This window comes from Panulirus ornatus, chromosome 1, assembly GCF_036320965.1.
Source record: "Panulirus ornatus isolate Po-2019 chromosome 1, ASM3632096v1, whole genome shotgun sequence".
Taxonomy (NCBI): Eukaryota; Metazoa; Arthropoda; class Malacostraca; order Decapoda; family Palinuridae; genus Panulirus; species Panulirus ornatus.
In genome coordinates this window covers 24,293,676-24,315,864 of record NC_092224.1, presented here as the reverse complement: position 1 = coordinate 24,315,864, position 22,189 = coordinate 24,293,676, and the positions used below count along the sequence as shown (strand labels likewise).

The following is a 22,189-nucleotide window of genomic DNA, read 5'->3' as shown; positions in this document are numbered from 1 at the left end:
TGAAGAAGTAGGATTATTAGTGAAAGAGAAGAGAGAGGCATTTGGATGATTTTTTTGCAGGGAAATAATGCAAATGAGTGGGAGATGTATAAAAGAAAGAGGCAGGAGGTCAAGAGAAAGGTGCAAGAGGTGAAAAAGAGGGCAAATGAGAGTTGGGGTGAGAGAGTATCATTAAATTTTAGGGAGAATAAAAAGATGTTTTGGAAGGAGGTAAATAAAGTGCGTAAGACAAGGGAACAAATGGGAACTTCAGTGAAGGGGGCTAATGGGAGGTGATAACAAGTAGTGGTGATGTGAGATGTAGTGAGTATTTTGAAGGTTTGTTGAATGTGTTTGATGATAGAGTGGCAGATATAGGGTGTTTTGGTCGAAGTGGTGTGCAAAGTGAGAGGGTAAGAGAGAATGATTTGGTAAACAGAGAAGAGGTAGTAAAAGCTTTTCGGAAGATGAAAGCTGGCAAGGCAGCAGGTTTGGATGGTATTGCAGTGGAATATATGAAAAAAGGGGGTGACTGTATTGTTGACTGGGTGGTAAGGATATTTAATGTATGTATGACTCATGGTGAGGTGCCTGAGGATTGGCGGAATGCGTGCATAGTGCCATTGTACAAAGGCAGAGGGGATAAAAGTGAGTGCTCAAATTAAAGAGGTATAAGTTTGTTGAGTATTCCTGGGAAATTATATGGGAGGGTACTGATTGAGAGGGTGAAGGCATGTACAGAGCATCAGATTGAGGAAGAGCAGTGTGCTTTCATAAGTGGTAGAGGATGTGTGGATCAGGTGTTTGCTTTGAAGAATGTATGTGAGAAATACTTAGAAAAGCAAATGGGTTTGTATGTAGCATTTATGGATCTGGAGAAGGCATATGACTGAGTTAATAGAGCTGCTCTGTGGAAAGTATTAAGAATAATGGTGTGGGAGGCAAGTGTTAGAAGCAGTGAAAAGTTTTTATCAAGGATGTAAGGCGTGTGTAAAAGTAGGAAGAGAGGAAAGTGATTGGTTCTCAGTGACTGTAAATTTGCGGCAGGGGTGTGTGATGTCTCCATGGTTGCTTAATTTGTTTATGGATGGGGTTGTTAGGGAGGTGAATGCAAGAGTTTTGGAAAGAGGGACAAGTATGCAGTCTGTTATGGATGAGAGAGCTTGGGAAGTGTCAGTTGTTGTTCGCTGATGATACAGTGCTGGTGGCTGATTTGTGTGAGAAACTGCAGAAGCTGGTGACTGAGTTTGGTAAAGTGTGTGAAAGAAGAAAGCTGAGAGTAGATATGAATAAGAGCAAGGTTATTAGGTACAGTAGGGTTAAGGGACAAGTCAATTGGGAGGTAAGTTTGAATGGAGAAAAACTGGAGGAAGTGAAGTGTTTTAGATATCTGGGAGTGGATTTGGCGGCGGATGGAACCATGGAAGCGGAAGTGAATCACAGGATGGGGGAGGGGGCGAAAATTTTGAGATCCTTGAAGAATGTGTGGAAGTCGATAACATTATCTCGGAAAGCAAAAATGGGTACGTTTGAAGGACTAGTGGTTCCAACAATGTTATATGGTTGTGAGGCGTGGGCTATGGATAGAGTTGTGCGCAGGAGGGTGGATGTGCTGGAAATGAGATGTTTAAGGACAGTATGTGGTGTGAGGTGGTTTGATCGAGTAAGTAATGTAAGGGTAAGATAGATGTGTGGTAATAAATAGAGTGTGGTTGAGAGAGCAGAAGAGGGTGTTTTGAAATGGTTTGGTCTCATGAAGAGAATGAGTGAGGAAAGATTGACCAAGAGGATATATGTGTCGGAGGTGGAGGGAACGAGAAGTGGGAGACCAAATTGGAGGTGGAAAGATGGAGTGAAAAAGATTTTGAGTGATCGGGGCCTGAACATGCAGGAGGGTGAAAGGCGTGCAAGGAATAGAGTGAATTGGAACGATGTGGTATACCGGGGTCGACGTGCTGTCAATGGATTGAACCAGGGCATATGAAGCGTCTGGGGTAAACCATGGAAAGTTCTGTGGGTCCTGGATGTGGAAAGAGAGCTGTGGTTCCGGTGCATTATTACATGACAGCTAGAGAATGAGTGTGAACGAATGGGGCCTTTGTTGTCTTTTCCTAGCGCTACCTCGCACACATGAGGGTGGAGGGGGTTGTTATTCCATGTGTGGCGAGGTGGCGATGGGAATAGATAAAGGCAGACAATATGAATTATGTACATGTGTATATATGTATATGTCTGTGTGTGTATATATATGTGTACATTGAGATGTATAGGCATGTATATTTGTGTGTGTGGACGTGTATGTATATACATGTGTATGTGGGTGGGTTGGGCCATTCTTTTGTCTGTTTCCCTTTGCTACCTCGCTAACGCAGGAGACAGCGACAAAGCAAAATAAAGAATAATATATATATATATATATATATATATATATATATATATATTTTTTTTTTTTTTTTTTTTTTTTTTATACTTTGTCGCTGTCTCCCGCGTTTGCGAGGTAGCGCAAGGAAACAGACGAAAGAAATGGCCCAACCCCCCCCCATACACATGTACATACACACGTCCACACACGCAAATATACATACCTACACAGCTTTCCATGGTTTACCCCAGACGCTTCACATGCCTTGCTTCAATCCACTGACAGCACGTCAACCCCTGTATACCACATGACACCAATTCACTCTATTTCTTGCCCTCCTTTCACCCTCCTGCATGTTCAGGCCCCGATCACACAAAATCTTTTTCACTCCATCTTTCCACCTCCAATTTGGTCTCCCTCTTCTCCTCGTTCCCTCCACCTCCGACACATATATCCTCTTGGTCAATCTCTCCTCACTCATTCTCTCCATGTGCCCAAACCATTTCAAAACACCCTCTTCTGCTCTCTCAACCACGCTCTTTTTATTTCCACACATCTCTCTTACCCTTACGTTACTTACTCGATCAAACCACCTCACACCACACATTGTCCTCAAACATCTCATTTCCAGCACATCCATCCTCCTGCGCACATCTCTATCCATAGCCCACGCCTCGCAACCATACAACATTGTTGGAACCACTATTCCCTCAAACATACCCATTTTTGCTTTCCGAGATAATGTTCTCGACTTCCACACATTTTTCAAGGCTCCCAAAATTTTCGCCCCCTCCCCCACCCTATGATCCACTTCCGCTTCCATGGTTCCATCCGCTGACAGATCCACTCCCAGATATCTAAAACACTTCACTTCCTCCAGTTTTTCTCCATTCAAACTCACCTCCCAATTGACTTGACCCTCACCCCTACTGTACCTAATAACCTTGCTCTTATTCACATTTACTCTCAACTTTCTTCTTCCACACACTTTACCAAACTCAGTCACCAGCTTCTGCAGTTTCTCACATGAATCAGCCACCAGCGCTGTATCATCAGCGAACAACAACTGACTCACTTCCCAAGCTCTCTCATCCCCAACAGACTTCATACTTGCCCCTCTTTCCAGGACTCTTGCATTTACCTCCCTTACAACCCCATCCATAAACAAATTAAACAACCATGGAGACATCACACACCCCTGCCGCAAACCTACATTCACTGAGAACCAATCACTTTCCTCTCTTCCTACACGTACACATGCCTTACATCCTCGATAAAAACTTTTCACTGCTTCTAACAACTTGCCTCCCACACCATATATTCTTAATACCTTCCACAGAGCATCTCTATCAACTCTATCATATGCCTTCTCCAGATCTATAAATGCTACATACATATATATATATATATATATATATATATATATATATATATATATATATATATATATATATAGATATAGCCTCCACAAGATAATGATCAGACATCCCTCCAGTTGCACCTCTCAGCACATTAACATCCAAAAGTCTCTCTTTCGCGCGCCTGTCAATTAACACGTAATCCAATAACGCTCTCTGGCCATCTCTCCTACTTACATAAGTATACTTATGTATATCTCGCTTTTTAAACCAGGTATTCCCAATCATCAGTCCTTTTTCAGCACATAAGTCTACAAGCTCTTCACCATTTCCATTTACAACACTGAACACCCCATGTATACCAATTATTCCCTCAACTGCCACATTACTCACCTTTGCATTCAAATCACCCATCACTATAACCCGGTCTCGTGCATCAAAACCACTAACACACTCATTCAGCTGTTCCCAAAACACTTGCCTCTCATGATCTTTCTTCTCATGCCCAGGTGCATATGCACCAATAATCACCCATCTCTCTCCATCAACTTTCAGTTTTACCCATATTAATCGAGAATTTACTTTCTTACATTCTATCACATACTCCCACAACTCCTGTTTCAGGAGTATTGCTACTCCTTCCCTTGCTCTTGTCTTCTCACTAACCCCTGACTTTACTCCCAAGACATTCCCAAACCACTCTTCCCCTTTACCCTTGAGCTTCGTTTCACTCAGAGCCAAAACATCCAGGTTCCTTTCCTCAAACATACTACCTATCTCTCCTTTTTTCACATCTTGGTTACATCCACACACATTTAGGCACCCCAGTCTGAGCCTTCGAGTAGGATGAGCACTCCCCGCGTGACTCCTTCTTCTGTTTCCCATTTTAGAAAGTTAAAAAATTACAAGGAGGGGAGGATTTCTGGCCCCCCGCTCCCGTCCCCTCTAGTCGCTTTCTACAACACGCGAGGAATGCGTGGGAAGTATTCTTTCACCCCTATCCCCAGGGATGATATATATATATATATATATATATATATATATATATTTTTTTTTTTTTCTTTCAAACTATTCGCCATTTCCCGCGTTAGCGAGGTAGCATTAAGAACAGAGGACTGGGCCTTTGAGGGAATACCCTCACCTGGCCCCCTTCTCTGTTCCGTCTTTTGGAAAATTAAAAAAAAAACGAGAGGGGAGGATTTCCAGCCCCCCGCTCCCACCCCTTTTAGTCACCTTCTACGACACGCAGGGAATACGTGGGAAGTATTCTTAATCCCCTATCCCCAGGGATATATATATATATATATATATATATATATATATATACACACACACACACACACATACACACGCACATATACACACACACACATACATATATACATATGAAAAATGCAAGAAACAATCCAGAAAACTGAAACTTCTAGCTTGAAATGAAATGAAAAAAAATGGATGTCACACAATGGTTCAACCCCTGGCCATGGAAAAAGGAAATGCACAATTTATCCACACAGACGTCAATAGTAGTTCTCATCAATATGACCACTGTATCAATAAGCTTCAATGTCTAAGCTACATTTTTTCCAATTTCACTATTTTCTTGTCAAAGCACCATGTATGAAAACTACCACTCCAGTGAAGATTTGTATGGGTTTTCAGAAAAGAAGAGTGAATGTTGGGGTGAAGAGGGTGGTGAGAGTATGTGAGCTTGGGAAGGAGACTTGTGTGAGGAAGTACCAGGAGAGACTGAGTACAGAATGGAAAAAGATGAGAACAATGGAAGTAAGGGGAGTGGGGGAGGAATGGGATGTATTTAGGGAATCGTGATGGATTGCGCAAAAGATGCTTGTGGCATGAGAAGAGTGGGAGGTGGGTTGATTAGAAAGGGTAGTGAGTGGTAGGATGAAGAAGTAAGAGTATTAGTGAAAGAGAAGAGAGAGGCATTTGGACGATTTTTGCAGGGAAAAAATGCAATTGAGTGGGAGATGTATAAAAGAAAGAGACAGGAGGTCAAGAGAAAGGTGCAAGAGGTGAAAAAAAGGGCAAATGAGAGTTGGGGTGAGAGAGTATCATTAAATTTTAGGGAGAATAAAAAGATGTTCTGGAAGGAGGTAAATAAAGTGCGTAAGACAAGGGAGCAAATGGGTACTTCAGTGAAGGGCGCAAATGGGGAGGTGATAACAAGTAGTGGTGATGTGAGAAGGAGATGGGGTGAGTATTTTGAAGGTTTGTTGAATGTGTTTGATGATAGAGTGGCGGATATAGGGTGTTTTGGTCGAGGTGGTGTGCAAAGTGAGAGGGTTAGGGAAAATGATTTGGTAAACAGAGAAGAGGTAGTAAAAGCTTTGCGGAAGATGAAAGCCGGCAAGGCAGCAGGTTTGGATGGTATTGCAGTGGAATTTATTAAAAAAGGGGGTGACTGTATTGTTGACTGGTTGGTAAGGTTATTTAATGTATGTATGACTCATGGTGAGGTGCCTGAGGATTGGCGGAATGCGTGCATAGTGCCATTGTACAAAGGCAAAGGGGATAAGAGTGAGTGCTCAAATTACAGAGGTATAAGTTTGTTGAGTATTCCTGGTAAATTATATGGGAGGATATTGATTGAGAGGGTGAAGGCATGTACAGAGCATCAGATTGGGGAAGAGCAGTGTGGTTTCATAAGTGGTAGAGGATGTGTGGATCAGGTGTTTGCTTTGAAGAATGTATGTGAGAAATACTTAGAAAAGCAAATGGATTTGTATGTAGCATTTATGGATCTGGAGAAGGCATATGATAGAGTTGATAGAGATGCTCTGTGGAAGGTATTAAGAATATATGGTGTGGGAGGCAAGTTGTTAGAAGCAGTGAAAAGTTTTTATCGAGGATGTAAGGCATGTGTACGTGTAGGAAGAGAGGAAAGTGATTGGTTCTCAGTGAATGTAGGTTTGCGGCAGGGGTGTGTGATGTCTCCATGGTTGTTTAATTTGTTTATGGATGGGGTTGTTAGGGAGGTGAATGCAAGAGTTTTGGAAAGAGTGGCAAGTATGAAGTCTGTTGGGGATGAGAGAGCTTGGGAAGTGAGTCAGTTGTTGTTCGCTGATGATACAGCGCTGGTGGCTGATTCATGTGAGAAACTGCAGAAGCTGGTGACTGAGTTTGGAAAAGTGTGTGGAAGAAGAAAGTTAAGAGTAAATGTGAATAAGAGCAAGGTTGTTAGGTACAGTAGGGTTGAGGGTCAAGTCAGTTGGGAGGTGAGTTTGAATGGAGAAAAACTGGAGGAAGTGAAGTGTTTTAGATATCTGGGAGTGGATCTGGCAGCGGATGGAACCATGGAAGCGGAAGTGGATCATAGGGTGGGGGAGGGGGCGAAAATTCTGGGAGCCTTGAAGAATGTGTGGAAGTCGAGAACATTATCTCGGAAAGCAAAAATGGGTATGTTTGAAGGAATAGTGGTTCCAACAATGTTGTATGGTTGCGAGATGTGGGCTATGGATAGAGTTGTGCGCAGGAGGATGGATGTGCTGGAAATGAGATGTTTGAGGACAATATGTGGTGTGAGGTGGTTTGATCGAGTAAGTAACGTAAGGGTAAGAGAAATGTGTGGAAATAAAAAGAGCTTGGTTGAGAGAGCAGAAGAGGGTGTTTTGAAATGGTTCGGACACATGGAGAGAATGAGTGAGGAAAGATTGACCAAGAGAATATATGTGTCGGAGGTGGAGGGAACGAGGAGAAGAGGGAGACCAAATTGGAGGTGGAAAGATGGAGTGAAAAAGATTTTGTGTGATCGGGGCCTGAACATGCAGGAGGGTGAAAGGAGGGCAAGGAATAGAGTGAATTGGAGCGATGTGGTATACCGGGGTTGACGTGCTGTCAGTGGATTGAATCAAGGCATGTGAAGCGTCTGGGGTAAACCATGGAAAGCTGTGTAGGTATGTATATTTGCGTGTGTGGACGTATGTATATACATGTGTATGGGGGTGGGTTGGGCCATTTCTTTCATCTGTTTCCTTGCGCTACCTCGCAAACGCGGGAGACCGACAAAGCAAAAAAGAAAAGAAAAAAAAATATAGATATAGATATAGATATATATATTTATTATTGTACTTAATCGCTTTTTCCTGCGTCAGCAAAGTAGCACTAGGAAACAGACGAAGAATGGCCCATCCACGCATATGCACATATATGTTCATAAACACCCATACACACACATATACATATCAACATATTCATACACATGCATACACATACAAGGACATATACATATATACACATGTACATATTCATACTTGCTTGCCTTCATCCATTCCCATCGTATATTCACCATTTCCTCTAATAGTGAGGTAGCATTAAGTACAGAGGACTGAGCCTTTGATGGAAGATTCTCACTTGGCCTGTAGAGGGAAAATCCTCACTTGGCCCCCCTTCTCTGCTCCTTTTGGAAGAGGAAAAACTGGATGGAAGGATTTCTAGCCCCCTACTCCCTTCCCTTTTAGTCGCCTTCTACAACATACAGGTAATTTGGAGGTAGAATTCTTTCCCCCTACCTCAGGGATACGAGCCAGGTAATAATGATGGTACACAATTAAACAAGGCCTTTTTGAACTTATTACTAAGAATTTTAGATACTGGAATGTGTTACTTATAAGAAATTTCGATACAGGAATGTGTGTATGAAAGAGATCAAAGGGATAGCATTGTGCAAGGCTTATCATAGGAGCTCCATATCACGAGAAGTGTAAGAGGCAAAATGTCTGCTGGCAGATTTTTTAGATAGCATTTAGGCAAAAGGATAAGGAAATGTTTGGGAAGCCATTTATAACATACACCAAAATTGGACTATGCCTCCCAAGCAGGGCCACAGCACTTAAGGCATGAAAATCTAACTGAGATGGTTCAGATGACACTAACATAGAGCTAAAATATAGGGAGATACTGAAGGAATGGATGGTATTGCAGGTGAATTTATTAAGAAAGAGGGTGATTGTGTTGCTGAGTGGTTGATAAGGATATTCATTGCATGTTTGGATCATAGTGAAGTGTCAAAGGATTGGCAGAATGCATGTATAATGCAATTGTATAAAGGCAAAGGGGGTAAAGGTGAGTATTCAAACTACTTTTTAAAGGTACAAGTGTGTCGAATATACCTAGTAAGGTGTATGGGAGGGTATTGATAGAGAGGGTGAAGCAGTGTGGTTTCAGAAATGGTGAAGGATATGTGGATCAGGTGTTTGCTTTGAAGAATGTGTCGGAGAAATACTTAGAAAAACAGATGGATTTGTATGTGGCATTTATATATCCAGAGAATGCATATGACAGGGTTGATAGAGATGCTTTGTGGAAGATCTTTAGGGTATATGGTGTGGGAGGCAAGTTGCTAGAAGCAATGAGAAGTTTTTGTCAATGATGTAAGGTGTGGGTACAACTAGGAAGCAAGGAGAGTGAATGGTTCCAGGTGAAGGTCAGGCTGTGGCAAGGGTGTGTGATGTCACCATGGTTTTTGAATTTGTTCATGGATGAGATTTTGAGGGAGGTAAATGCAAGAGTCTTGAAGAGGGGCAACTATGCAGTCTTTTGGGGATGAGAGGGCCTGGGAAGTAAGTTACTTGTTGTTCACCAAAGATACAGCACTGGTAGCTGATTTGAGTGAGATAACACAGAATTTGGAGACTAAGTTTGGAAGATTATATGAAAAGAGAAAGTTGAGAGTGAATGTGGGAAGACTGTGTGAAAAGAAAGTTTAGAGTGAATGTGAATAAAAGTAAGATTATTAGGTTCAGCAGGGTTGAGGAACAAGTAAAGTGGGATGTAAGATTGATTGGAGAAAAATTGGAGGAAGTGAAGTTTTTTAGATATCAGGGGATGGACTTGGCAGCAAATGGAACCATGGAAGCGGAAGTGAGTCATAGGATGGGGGAGGGGGTGAAGGTTCTTGGAGCAATGAAGAATGTGAGGAAAGAGAGAATGTTATCTCAAAAAGCAAAAATGGATATGTTTGAAAGAATTGTAACTCTAACAATGTTATATGGTTGCAAGGCCTGGGCTATAGATAGGGTTGTATGGACAAAGGAGGGCAGATGTCTTGGAAATGAAATGTTTGAGGACAATATATGGTGTGAGTTGGTTTGATGAAGTAAATAATGAAAGAGTAACAGAGATGTGTGGTAATGAAATGAATGTGGTTGAGAGAGCAGAAGAGGGTGTTTTAAAATGGTTTGGACATACGGAGAGAATGAGTGAGGAAAAGTTGACAAAGAAGATATATGTGTCATAGATGGAGGGAAAAAGAAGTGGGAGACCAAATTGGAAGTGAAAGGATGGGATAAAAAGATTTTGAAAGAATGAGGCTTGAACATGCAGGAGGGTGAGGGGCATGCAAGGAATAGAGTGAATTGGAACAATGTGGTATACTGGGGTTGACAGGCTGCCAGTGGGTTGAACTAGGGCATGTGAAGTGTCTGGAGTGAATTGGAATGATGTGGTATAATGGGGTCAATGTGCTGTCACTGGACTGAACCAGGACATGTTAAGCATCTGGGGTAAACCATGGAAAGGTCTGTAGGGGCTGGATGTGGTTTCACTGCATTACACATGACAGCTAAAGACGGTTAACGAATAAGTCTTTTTTTTTTTTTTTCTGTCTCTCACCCTCCTGTATGTTTTGGCACTGATTGCTTAAAATCTTTTTCACTCCATCCTTCCACCTGCAGTTTGGTCACCCACTTCTTGTTCCCTTCACCTCTGACACATATATCCTCATTGTCAATCTTTCCTAACTCATTCTCTCCATGTGTCCAAACCCTTTCATTACTTACTTGATCAAACCACCTCACAGCACATCTTGTCCTCACACATTTCATTTCCCACACATCCACCCTCCTCCGTACAACCCAATCTATAGCCCATGCCTTGCAACCACATAACATTGTTGGAAATACTATTCCTTCAAAAGAATCATTTATTGCTTTCCAAGATAATGTTCTTGCTTTCCACACATTCTTCAATGCTCCCAAAGCCTTTCCCCCTCCCCCACCCTGTGACTCACTTCTGCTTCCATGGTTCCATCCGCTGCCAAATCCACTCCCAGATATCTAAAACACTTCAATTCCTCCAGTTTTTCTCCATTCAAACTTACCTCCCAATGGACTTGTCCATCAACCCTCCTGTACCTTGCTTGCTCTTATTCACATTTACTCTCAGCTTTCTTCTTTCACACACTTTACCAAACTCAACCACTTGCTCCTGAAGTTTCTCACCCGAATCAGCCACCAGTGCTGTATCATCAGCGAACAACAACTGACTCACTTCCCAAGCCCTCTCATCCACAACAGACTGCATACTTACCCCTCTCTCCAAAACTCTTGCACTCACCTCCCTAACAACCCCATCCATAAACAATATGTGCTGCAAATGAGATGTTTGAGGACAATATGTGGTGTGAGGTGGTTTGATCGAGTAAGTCATAATAGGGTAAGAGAGATGTGTGGTAATAAAAAGAGCGTGGTTGAGAGCAGAAGAGGGTGTTTTGAAATGGTTTGGGCACATGGAGAGCATGAGTGAGGAAAGATTGACCAAGAGGATATATGTGTTGGAGGTGGAGGGAACGAGGAGAAGTGGGAGACCAAATTGGAGGTGGAAAGATGGAGTGAAAAAGATTTTGAGTGATTGGGGCCTGAACATGCAGGAGGGTGAAAGGCGGCAAGGAATAGAGTGAATTGGATCGATGTGGTATACCGGGGTCAACGTACTGTCAATGGATTGAACCAGGACATGTGAAGTGTCTGGGGTAAACCATGGAAAGTTCTGTGGGGCCTGGATGTGGAAAGAGAGCTGTGGTTCCGGTGCATTATTACATGACAGCTAGAGACTGAGTGTGAACGAATGGGGCCTTTGTTGTCTTTTCCTAGCGCTACCTCGCACACATGAGGGGGAGGGGGATGTTATTCCATGTGTGGCGAGGTGGCGATGGAAATGAATAAAGGCAGACAGTGTGAATTGTGTGCATGTGTATATATGTATGTGTCTGTGTGTGTATATATATGTGTACATTGAGATGTATGGGTGTGTATATTTGTGTGTGTGGACGTGTATGTATATACATGTGTATGTGGATGGGTTGGGCCATTTCTTTTGTCTGTTTCCTTGCGCTACCTTGCAAACGTGGGAGACAGCGACAAAGCAAAATGAATAAATAGATTTATTTTATTCATTTATATATATATATATATATATATATATATATATATATATATATATATATATATATATATGAGTGGGAGATGTATAAAAGAAAGAGACAGGAGGTCAAGAGAAAGGTGCAAGAGGTGAAAAAAAGGGCAAATGAGAGTCGGGGTGAGAGAGTATCATTAAATTTTAGGGAGAATAAAAAGATGTTCTGGAAGGAGGTAAATAAAGTGCGTTCTGGAAGGAGGTAAATAAAGTGCGTAAGACAAGGGAGCAAATGGGAACTTCGGTGAAGGGCGCAAGTGGGGAGGTGAAAACAAGTAGTGGTGATGTGAGAAGGAGATGGAGTGAGTATTTTGAAGGTTTGTTGAATGTGTTTGATGATAGAGTGGCAGATATAGGGTGTTTTGGTCGAGGTGGTGTGCAAAGTGAGAGGGTTAGGGAAAATGATTTGGTAAACAGAGAAGAGGTAGTGAAAGCTTTGCGGAAGATGAAAGCCGGCAAGGCAGCAGGTTTGGATGGTATTGCAGTGGAATTTATTAAAAAAGGGGGTGACTGTATTGTTGACTTGTTGGTAAGGTTATTTAATGTATGTATGACTCATGGTGAGGTGCCTGAGGATTGGCGGAATGCGTGCATAGTGCCATTGTACAAAGGCAAAGGGGATAAGAGTGAGTGCTCAAATTACAGAGGTATAAGTTTGTTGAGTATTCCTGGTAAATTATATGGGAGGGTATTGATTGAGAGGGTGAAGGCATGTACAGAGCATCAGATTGGGGAAGAGCAGTGTGGTTTCAGAAGTGGTAGAGGATGTGTGGATCAGGTGTTTGCTTTGAAGAATGTATGTGAGAAATATTTAGAAAAGCAAATGGATTTGTATGTAGCATTTATGGATCTGGAGAAGGCATATGATAGAGTTGATAGAGATGCTCTGTGGAAGGTATTAAGAATATATGGTGTGGGAGGCAAGTTGTTAGAAGCAGTGAAAAGTTTTTATCGAGGATGTAAGGCATGTGTACGTGTAGGAAGAGAGGAAAGTGATTGGTTCTCAGTGAATGTAGGTTTGCGGCAGGGGTGTGTGATGTCTCCATGGTTGTTTAATTTGTTTATGGATGGGGTTGTTAGGGAGGTAAATGCAAGAGTTTTGGAAAGAGGGGCAAGTATGAAGTCTGTTGGGGATGAGAGAGCTTGGGAAGTGAGTCAGTTGTTGTTCGCTGATGATACAGCGCTGGTGGCTGATTCATGTGAGAAACTGCAGAAGCTGGTGACTGAGTTTGGAAAAGTGTGTGGAAGAAGAAAGTTAAGAGTAAATGTGAATAAGAGCAAGGTTATTAGGTACAGTAGGGTTGAGGGTCAAGTCAATTGGGAGGTGAGGTTGAATGGAGAAAAACTGGAGGAAGTGAAGTGTTTTAGATATCTGGGAGTGGATCTGGCAGCGGATGGAACCATGGAAGCGGAAGTGGATCATAGGGTGGGGGAGGGGGCGAAAATTCTGGGGGCCTTGAAGAATGTGTGGAAGTCGAGAACATTATCTCGGAAAGCAAAAATGGGTATGTTTGAAGGAATAGTGGTTCCAACAATGTTGTATGGTTGCGAGGCGTGGGCTATGGATAGAGTTGTGCGCAGGAGGATGGATGTGCTGGAAATGAGATGTTTGAGGACAATGTGTGGTGTGAGGTGGTTTGATCGAGTGAGTAACGTAAGGGTAAGATGTGTGGAAATAAAAAGAGCGTGGTTGAGAGAGCAGAAGAGGCTGTTTTGAAGTGGTTTGGGCACATGGAGAGGATGAGTGAGGAAAGATTGACCAAGAGGATATATGTGTCGGAGGTGGAGGGAACAAGGAGAAGAGGGAGACCAAATTGGAGGTGGAAAGATGGGGTGAAAAAGATTTTGTGTGATCGGGGCCTGAACATGCAGGAGGGTGAAAGGAGGGCAAGGAATAGAGTGCATTGGAGCGATGTGGTATACCGGGGTTGACGTGCTGTCAGTGGATTGAATCAGGGCATGTGAAGCGTCTGGGGTAAACCATGGAAAGCTGTGTAGGTATGTATATTTACGTGTGTATGTACGTGTGTATGGGGGTTGTGCCATTTCTTTCATCTGTTTCCTTGCGCTACCTCGCAAACGCGGGAGACAGCGACAAAGTATAAAAAAAAAAAAAAAAAAATATATATATATATATATATATATATATATATATATATATATATATATATATATATATATATATATATATAGGTAGTATGTTTGAGGAAAGGAACCTGGATGTTTTGGCTCTGAGTGAAACGAAGCTCAAGGGTAAAGGGGAAGAGTGGTTTGGGAATGTCTTGGGAGTAAAGTCAGGGGTTAGTGAGAGGACAAGAGCAAGGGAAGGAGTAGCAGTACTCCTGAAACAGGAGTTGTGGGAGTATGTGATAGAATGTAAGAAAGTAAATGCTCGATTGATATGGGTAAAACTGAAAGTTGATGGAGAGAGATGGGTGATTATTGGTGCATATGCACCTGGGCATGAGAAGAAAGATCATGAGAGGCAAGTGTTTTGGTAGCAGCTGAATGAGTGTGCTAGTGGTTTTGATGCATGAGACCGGGTTATAGTGATGGGTGATTTGAATGCAAAGGTGAGTAATGTGGCAGTTGAGGGAATAATTGGTATACATGGGGTGTTCAGTGTTGTAAATGGAAATGGTGAAGAGCTTGTAGATTTATGTGCTGAAAAAGGACTGATGATTGGGAATACCTGGTTAAAAAGCGAGATATACATAAGTATACTTATGTAAGTAGGAGAGATGGCCAGAGAGCATTATTGGATTACGTGTTAATTGACAGGTGCGCGAAAGAGAGACTTTTGGATGTTAATGTGCTGAGAGGTGCAACTGGAGGGATGTCTGATCATTATCTTGTGGAGGCTAAGGTGAAGATTTGTATGGGTTTTCAGAAAAGAAGAGTGAATGTTGGGGTGAAGAGGGTGGTGAGAGTAAGTGAGCTTGGGAAGGAGACTTGCGTGAGGAAGTACCAGGAGAGACTGAGTACAGAATGGAAAAAGGTGAGAACAATGGAAGTAAGGGGAGTGGGGGAGGAATGGGATGTATTTAGGGAATCAGTGATGGATTGCGCAAAAGATGCTTGTGGCATGAGAAGAGTGGGAGATGGGTTGATTAGAAAGGGTAGTGAGTGGTGGGATGAAGAAGTAAGAGTATTAGTGAAAGAGAAGAGAGAGGCATTTGGACGATTTTTGCAGGGAAAAAATGCAATTGAGTGGGAGATGTATAAAAGAAAGAGACAGGAGGTCAAGAGAAAGGTGCAAGAGGTGAAAAAAAGGGCAAATGAGAGTTGGGGTGAGAGAGTATCATTAAATTTTTAGGGAGAATAAAAAGATGTTCTGGAAGGAGGTAAATAAAGTGCATAAGACAAGGGAGCAAATGGGAACTTCAGTGAAAGGCGTAAATGGGGAGGTGATAACAAGTAGTGGTGATGTGAGAAGGAGATGGAGTGAGTATTTTGAAGGTTTGTTGAATGTGTTTGATGATAGAGTGGCAGATATAGGGTGTTTTGGTCGAGGTGATGTGCAAAGTGAGAGGGTTAGGGAAAATGATTTGGTAAACAGAGAAGAGGTAGTAAAAGCTTTGCGGAAGATGAAAGCCGGCAAGGCAGCAGGTTTGGATGGTATTGCAGTGGAATTTATTAAAAAAGGGGGTGACTGTATTGTTGACTTGTTGGTGAGGTTATTTAATGTATGTATGACTCATGGTGAGGTGCCTGAGGATTGGCGGAATGCGTGCATAGTGCCATTATACAAAGGCAAAGGGGATAAGAGTGAGTGCTCAAATTACAGTGGTATAAGTTTGTTGAGTATTCCTGGTAAATTATATGGGAGGGTATTGATTGAGAGGGTGAAGGCATGTACAGAGCATCAGATTGGGGAAGAGCAGTGTGGTTTCAGAAGTGGTAGAGGATGTGTGGATCAGGTGTTTGCTTTGAAGAATGTATGTGAGAAATACTTAGAAAAGCAAATGGATTTGTATGTAGCATTTATGGATCTGGAGAAGGCATATGATAGAGTTGATAGAGATGCTCTGTGGAAGGTATTAAGAATATATGGTGTGGGAGGCAAGTTGTTAGAAGCAGTGAAAAGTTTTTATCGAGGATGTAAGGCATGTGTACGTGTAGGAAGAGAGGAAAGTGATTGGTTCTCAGTGAATGTAGGTTTGCGGCAGGGGTGTGTGATGTCTCCATGGTTGTTTAATTTGTTTATGGATGGGGTTGTTAGGGAGGTGAATGCAAGAGTTCTGGAAAGAGGGGCAAGTATGAAGTCTGTTGGGATGAGAGAGCTTGGGAAGTGAGTCAGTTGTTGTTCGCTGATGATACAGCGCTGGTGGCTGATTCATGTGAGAAACTGCAGAAGCTGGTGACTGAGTTTGGTAAAGTGTGTGAAGAAGAAAGTTAAGAGTAAATGTGAATAAGAGCAAGGTTATTAGGTACAGTAGGGTTGAGGGTCAAGTCAATTGGGAGGTGAGTTTGAATGGAGAAAAACTTCAGGAAGTAAAGTGTTTTAGATATCTGGGAGTGGATCTGGCAGCGGATGGAACCATGGAAGCGGAAGTGGATCATAGGGTGGGGGAGGGGGCGAAAATTCTGGGAGCCTTGAAGAATGTGTGGAAGTCGAGAACATTATCTCGGAAAGCAAAAATGGGTATGTTTGAAGGGAATAGTGGTTCCAACAATGTTGTATGGTTGCGAGGCGTGGCTATGGATAGAGTGGTGCACAGGAGGATGGATGTGCTGGAAATGAGATGTTTGAGGACAATGTGTGGTGTGAGGTGGTTTGATCGAGTAAGTAACGTAAGGGTGAGAGAGATGTGTGGAAATAAAAAGAGTGTAGGTCGAGAGAGCAGAAGAGGGTGTTTTGAAATGGTTTGGGCACATGGAGAGAATGAGTGAGGAGAGATTGACCAAGAGGATATATGTGTCGGAGGTGGAGGGAACGAGGAGAAGAGGGAGACCAAATTGGAGGTGGAAAGATGGAGTGAAAAAGATTTTGTGTGATCGGGGCCTGAACATGCAGGAGGGTGAAAGGAGGGCAAGAATAGAGTGAATTGGAGCGATGTGGTATACCGGGGTTGACGTGCTGTCAGTGGATTGAAGCAAGGGCATGTGAAGCGTCTGGGGTAAACCATGGAAAGCTGTGTAGGTATGTATATTTGCGTGTGTGGACGTGTGTATGTACATGTGTATGGGGGGGGGTTGGGCCATTTCTTTCGTCTGTTTCCTTGCGCTACCTCGCAAACGCGGGAGACAGCGACAAAGTAAAAAAAAAAAAAAAAAAAAAAAAAAAAAAAAAAAAAATATATATATATATATATATATATATATATATATATATATATATACATATATACATATATATATATATATATATATATATATATATATATATATATATATATATATACATATACATATATTATCCCTGGGGATAGGGGATTAAGAATACTTCCCACGTATTCCCTGCGTGTCGTAGAAGGCGACTAAAAGGGGAGGGAGCGGGGGGCTGGAAATCCTCCCCTCTCGTTTTTTTTTTTTTTTTTTTTTTTTTTTTTTTTTTCCAAAAGAAGGAACAGAGAATTGGGCCAGGTGAGGGTATTCCCTCAAAGGCCCAGTCCTCTGTTCTTAATGCTACCTCGCTAACGCGGGAAATGGCGAATAGTATAAAAGAAAAAGAAAAAAAGAATATACATATATATATATATACATCTCATTTCCAGCACATCCACCCTCCTGCGCACAACTCTATCCATAGCCCACGCCTCGCAACCATACAACATTGTTGGAACCACTATTCCTTCAGACATACCCATTTTTGCTTTCCGAGATAATGTTCTCGACTTCCACACATTCTTCAAGGCTCCCAGAATTTTTGCCCCCTCCCCCACCCTATGATCCACTTCCGCTTCCATGGTTCCATCCGCTGCCAGATCCACTCCCAGATATCTAAAACACTTTACTTCCTCCAGTGTTTCTCCATTCCAACTTACCTCCCAATTGACTTGACCCTCAACCCTACTGTACCTAATAACCTTGCTCTTATTCACATTTACTCTTAACTTTCTTCTTTCACACACTTTACCAAACTCAGTCACCAGCTTCTGCAGTTTCTCACATGAATCAGCCACCAGTGCTGTATCATCAGCGAACAACAACTGACTCGCTTCCCAAGCTCTCTCATCATGTTATATATATATATATATATATATTCCTATGAGTTCACGGGGAAAATGAAACACGATAAGTTCCCAATTGCACTTTCGTGTAATAATTGCATCATCAGGGGAGATACAAGAAAGACATATAAGTCAGTTGATATAGAGCGAATAGAAGAAGCTAGGACACCATTTGGTAAACAAGTGATTGTCCAAGACAGACAAGGAGTGTATCGTAAACATATTATATGGACAAGAAGGGGATTTGTTTATGAATTTTATCAATAAAGCATCTAATTTCTGTAGACCTTCACTAATATTAAGGTTTTAATTATTTGTGTAATTAATAATAGAAGATTCAGTGATATTTCTTGTGGTACTGGAGTTAATAACTATGATGGCATTACTCCAGTCAGTACAATGATCGTAGTTTTTAACATGATTAAACAAGGCATTTAGTTCTTGTCCTGTTCTTATACTATATTTATGTTTCTTAAGTCTAACAGAAAGATCCTTACCAGTCTGCCCAACATAAAACTTATCACAATTTCTACATGGCACTTTATAGATGCATCCAGGAGAATTTTCTGGTGAGTTCCTGATTAAGATATTCTTTACAGTATTATTGCTGCTGAAGGCAACATTTACATTAAAGGATTTAAGCAACATGGGAAGGAAAGTAAAATTATCTTCAAAAGGGAGAACTAAAAGAGTCTTGGTGTCAATGGGAGGTTTGGGTTCTGCTAACTTCAGGGATTTATCAATGAAAGATCTAGGGTACCTAGATCCAATAGAATATATCCTCTCAAACTTATCATCAATAAACTCTGTACCGCAAATACGTAATGCCCTAAGGAACATAGATTGAAGCGATGATAATTTAACTCTGTCATGTTGAGATGAGTAATAATAGATACATAATGCCCTAAGGAACTTAGATTGAAATGATGATAATTTAACTGTGTCTTGTTGAGATGAGTAATAATGGATATTATTACTCATCTCAAACTTTACTCTTGTTAAACTTTTATAAGCCTTGTAAATGTCTGCAATTTATACTTAGGAAAAACTGTTAATCCAGCAAATGCTTTGTCCCAGCCATTCCAAACTAAAGATATTCCACGATATATACTCCCTGTTATACAGCCTTGCCAAAGGTAACTTTTCACTCGTAGTGTAACCTTTAGTAGGCAGAGTCTAGTAACACCTGTGAACATATATATTTTATCCCTGAGATGGAGGAGAAAGAATTTTGCCTCCATATTCCTTGCATGTCATAGAAGGCAACTGAAAGAGATGGGAGCAGGGGGGCTGGCCTCCCACCCTCACCCCACTCCCTCTTGAATTTCAATTTCTAAAAGATGGAAGTGAAGATGGAGCCAAGTGAAGAGTGCTCATCCTCCTTAAGAGCTCAGGCTGGAATGTTTGAAGGTGCATGGATGTAACCAACATGAGAGGAAAGAGAGATAGGTAGTATGTTTGAGGAGAGGATCCTGGATGATCTGGCTCTAAGTGAATTGAAGCTCAGTGGTAAAAGGGAAGATTGGTTTGGAAATCTCTTAGAGGTAATATCAAGGGTTGGTAAGAGAACAAGAGCTAAGGAAGGGGTGGCAATACTGCTTAAGCAGGGGTTGTGAGAATATGTGAAATAGTTTAAGATGAGCCCCAGAGTGATATGGGTCGAAATGAACATGGATTGCAGGAGGTCGGTAATTAGTTATTAGTGCTTATGCACTTGGCTATGAGAAGAAAGATCATGAGAGGCAAGTCATCTGGGAGCATTTAGTGAGTTTGTCAGCAGTTTTGATGTAATGGATTGGATATCAGTGATGGGTAATTTAAATGCAAGGATGAGTAATGTGGCACTTGAGGGAATGATTGGGAGACACAGGGTATTCAGTGAGGTGAAATAGAATGGTGAACAGCTTGTGTTGTTTTGTTTTGGAAAAGGACTTGTGATTCGGAAAACCTTTTTAAAAAGAGGGACTTCGCAAGGCGGTAAGAGGGCATTATTGGACTACATCCTAAGTGATATGCATTCAAAAGAGAGATCCTTGAAGGTGAATGTGTTGAGAGAGATCCTTGGATGTGAATTTGTTGATAGGGGCAACTGGTGGGATATCTGATAATTACCTGGTGGAGGCAAAGATGAAGATTTGTAGAGGTTTTCAGAAAAGAGGAAATTATTTGTGTGAGAAAAGGGTGGTTAATCCCAGGAGAGACTAGGTGTAGAATGGCAAAAAGTATTTGTAAATGAAGCAAGGTGAGAAATGTGAGATATACAAGGAAGCAGTATTGGCATGTGCAAGAAGTGTGTGGCTTGCAAAAGATGGAAGGTGGGAAGGTAAGGAAGGGTAATGACCGGTAGGATGACGGACTATAGATACTAGTGAAAGAGAAGGGAGAGGTGCTCTTATGTGTAGTACTTACAGGGAAGGAGTGCAAATGCAAATGATTAGAAAATATACAAGAGAAAGTGGCAGGGGCTTAAGAGGAAGATGCTGTCTAGTTATCTATTTATCTGATGCCTGTTCCTTTCAGATACTCCCTTAAGGGAGTGCCACAGCAAAAGAGTTTCCATAAATCATGAACTCAGTGGAGTTTTTTTTAGCCTTAGTGCCTCTCCCATAAGAGACCACTGGCACGGGGCAGCCCTAGTGTAGTGTTTTTAGAGGCTCCTACCTAATGTCTGTGTTGACTTCTATCAAATGTTCCAACCTATTACTTCTACCTAATGCTCCCACTTAATGTTCCTTCCTACTACTTCTGTCTTCTGTTTTTGCCTAATACTCTTGTCAAATGTTCTTTCTTACAACTACTATCTTTTCTTCCTACCATACTTACTACTTCTGTCTGTTGTTCCTACCATACTTAGTACTTCTATCTGTTGTTCCTACCATTTTGCCAAAAGGTAGGGCTAGTGCATGGTGCTTAACACAGGAAAACTCTTGAGTTATGAAGAAAGAGTTGTGTAAGTTAAGTGCTGTCAAGTGTTATGTGTGACAAGGAGAGATTGTATGTTTGTGGACAGAATGCCAGCAGGCTGTGTGTCAGGGAGGCAGGGAGAAAAGACAATTACCTGGGTCAAAGGAGTTCATCTAGACAACCACTGAAGTGGTGGCTCACTATGTAGCCATCAGTAACCCTCCCAATACTTAGGCAGGTAATAGCAGTATTATACCTCCCTGATTGGTGGCTGCCTACCAGAGGAGGAAGCATGAATTGAAAAAGGACAAATGAGAGTTGGGTGACTGAGTATCAGTGAACTTCAGGGAGAATAAGTTTAACTTTTATTGGCATTTAGAGAGAATATATGTAAAAATGATTTCTAAAAAATATCACATCAGCTTAACAGAGTTTGATATATTTGTGAGTAGCCAAAGCTGAAGCATGTAAGAATTTTTCAAGAGAGTTTCATTTGCTAATACCTTATAAGTAAGAAGTATGAATGGAATTTAGCACGTGAGAATAATGTTACAAACTGCATTAGATATGCTTTGAAATATCTTATCAATGATATGATGAACTGATTTTGAATGATTTAATTTGGATTCTTTTAATGTGAGGCTTTGGACATGTAGTAGTTTCGTAAATACTTACATACATAGGTAGAGTTTTTCGTAATATAATCATCATCATTATGGGTTATTGGATAGAATGATAGAAAATTATAAAAAGAATAATGTTTATGAACCTAATGAAAGGTTCAGTGATTTTTGACATGTAATCACCTTTAGTACTAATGATGATTCATTTTTTCAGACACAATGGTCTGCAGTGGTTGCTGTGCAACTTTGGACCATATAGTCACTTACCTGTACAAACTTTTGCACCAGAAAAGTAAGTAAAGGTTTTCTGCCACTTAGACTAAGACTTGCATGTGCAACTCTGTCCTATTCCAGATACGATGGTGTGTACAGGCTGCTGTGCGACACTTGACCACATAGTCACTTACCTCTTCAAAGTCTTACACCAGAAGAGTGAGTAATATTTTCACATGCTGTGACTTACCTTTTCAAAATCTGTTTGTGGCTTGTATGTTGTAGCATATTAATGAATGATCTGCTTGATTTTGATTTTTATGGATTTGGTTGTAAATGTTTGATACCTTTGTAAGTTGTGTATTGATT

At 41.4% G+C, this 22,189-nt stretch overlaps 1 protein-coding gene across 1 annotated transcript in view; it reads left to right on the top strand.

Annotated features, from left to right (window-relative positions):
- Ranbp16 (Ran-binding protein 16) overlaps positions 1-22,189 on the top strand; it is a 334,729-nt gene that overhangs the window by 233,734 nt on the left and 78,806 nt on the right. Inside the window, exon 19 of the mRNA XM_071690784.1 lies at positions 21,962-22,039. Coding sequence (XP_071546885.1) covers positions 21,962-22,039 — 78 coding nt within the window. The remainder of the gene's footprint in view (positions 1-21,961; positions 22,040-22,189) is intronic.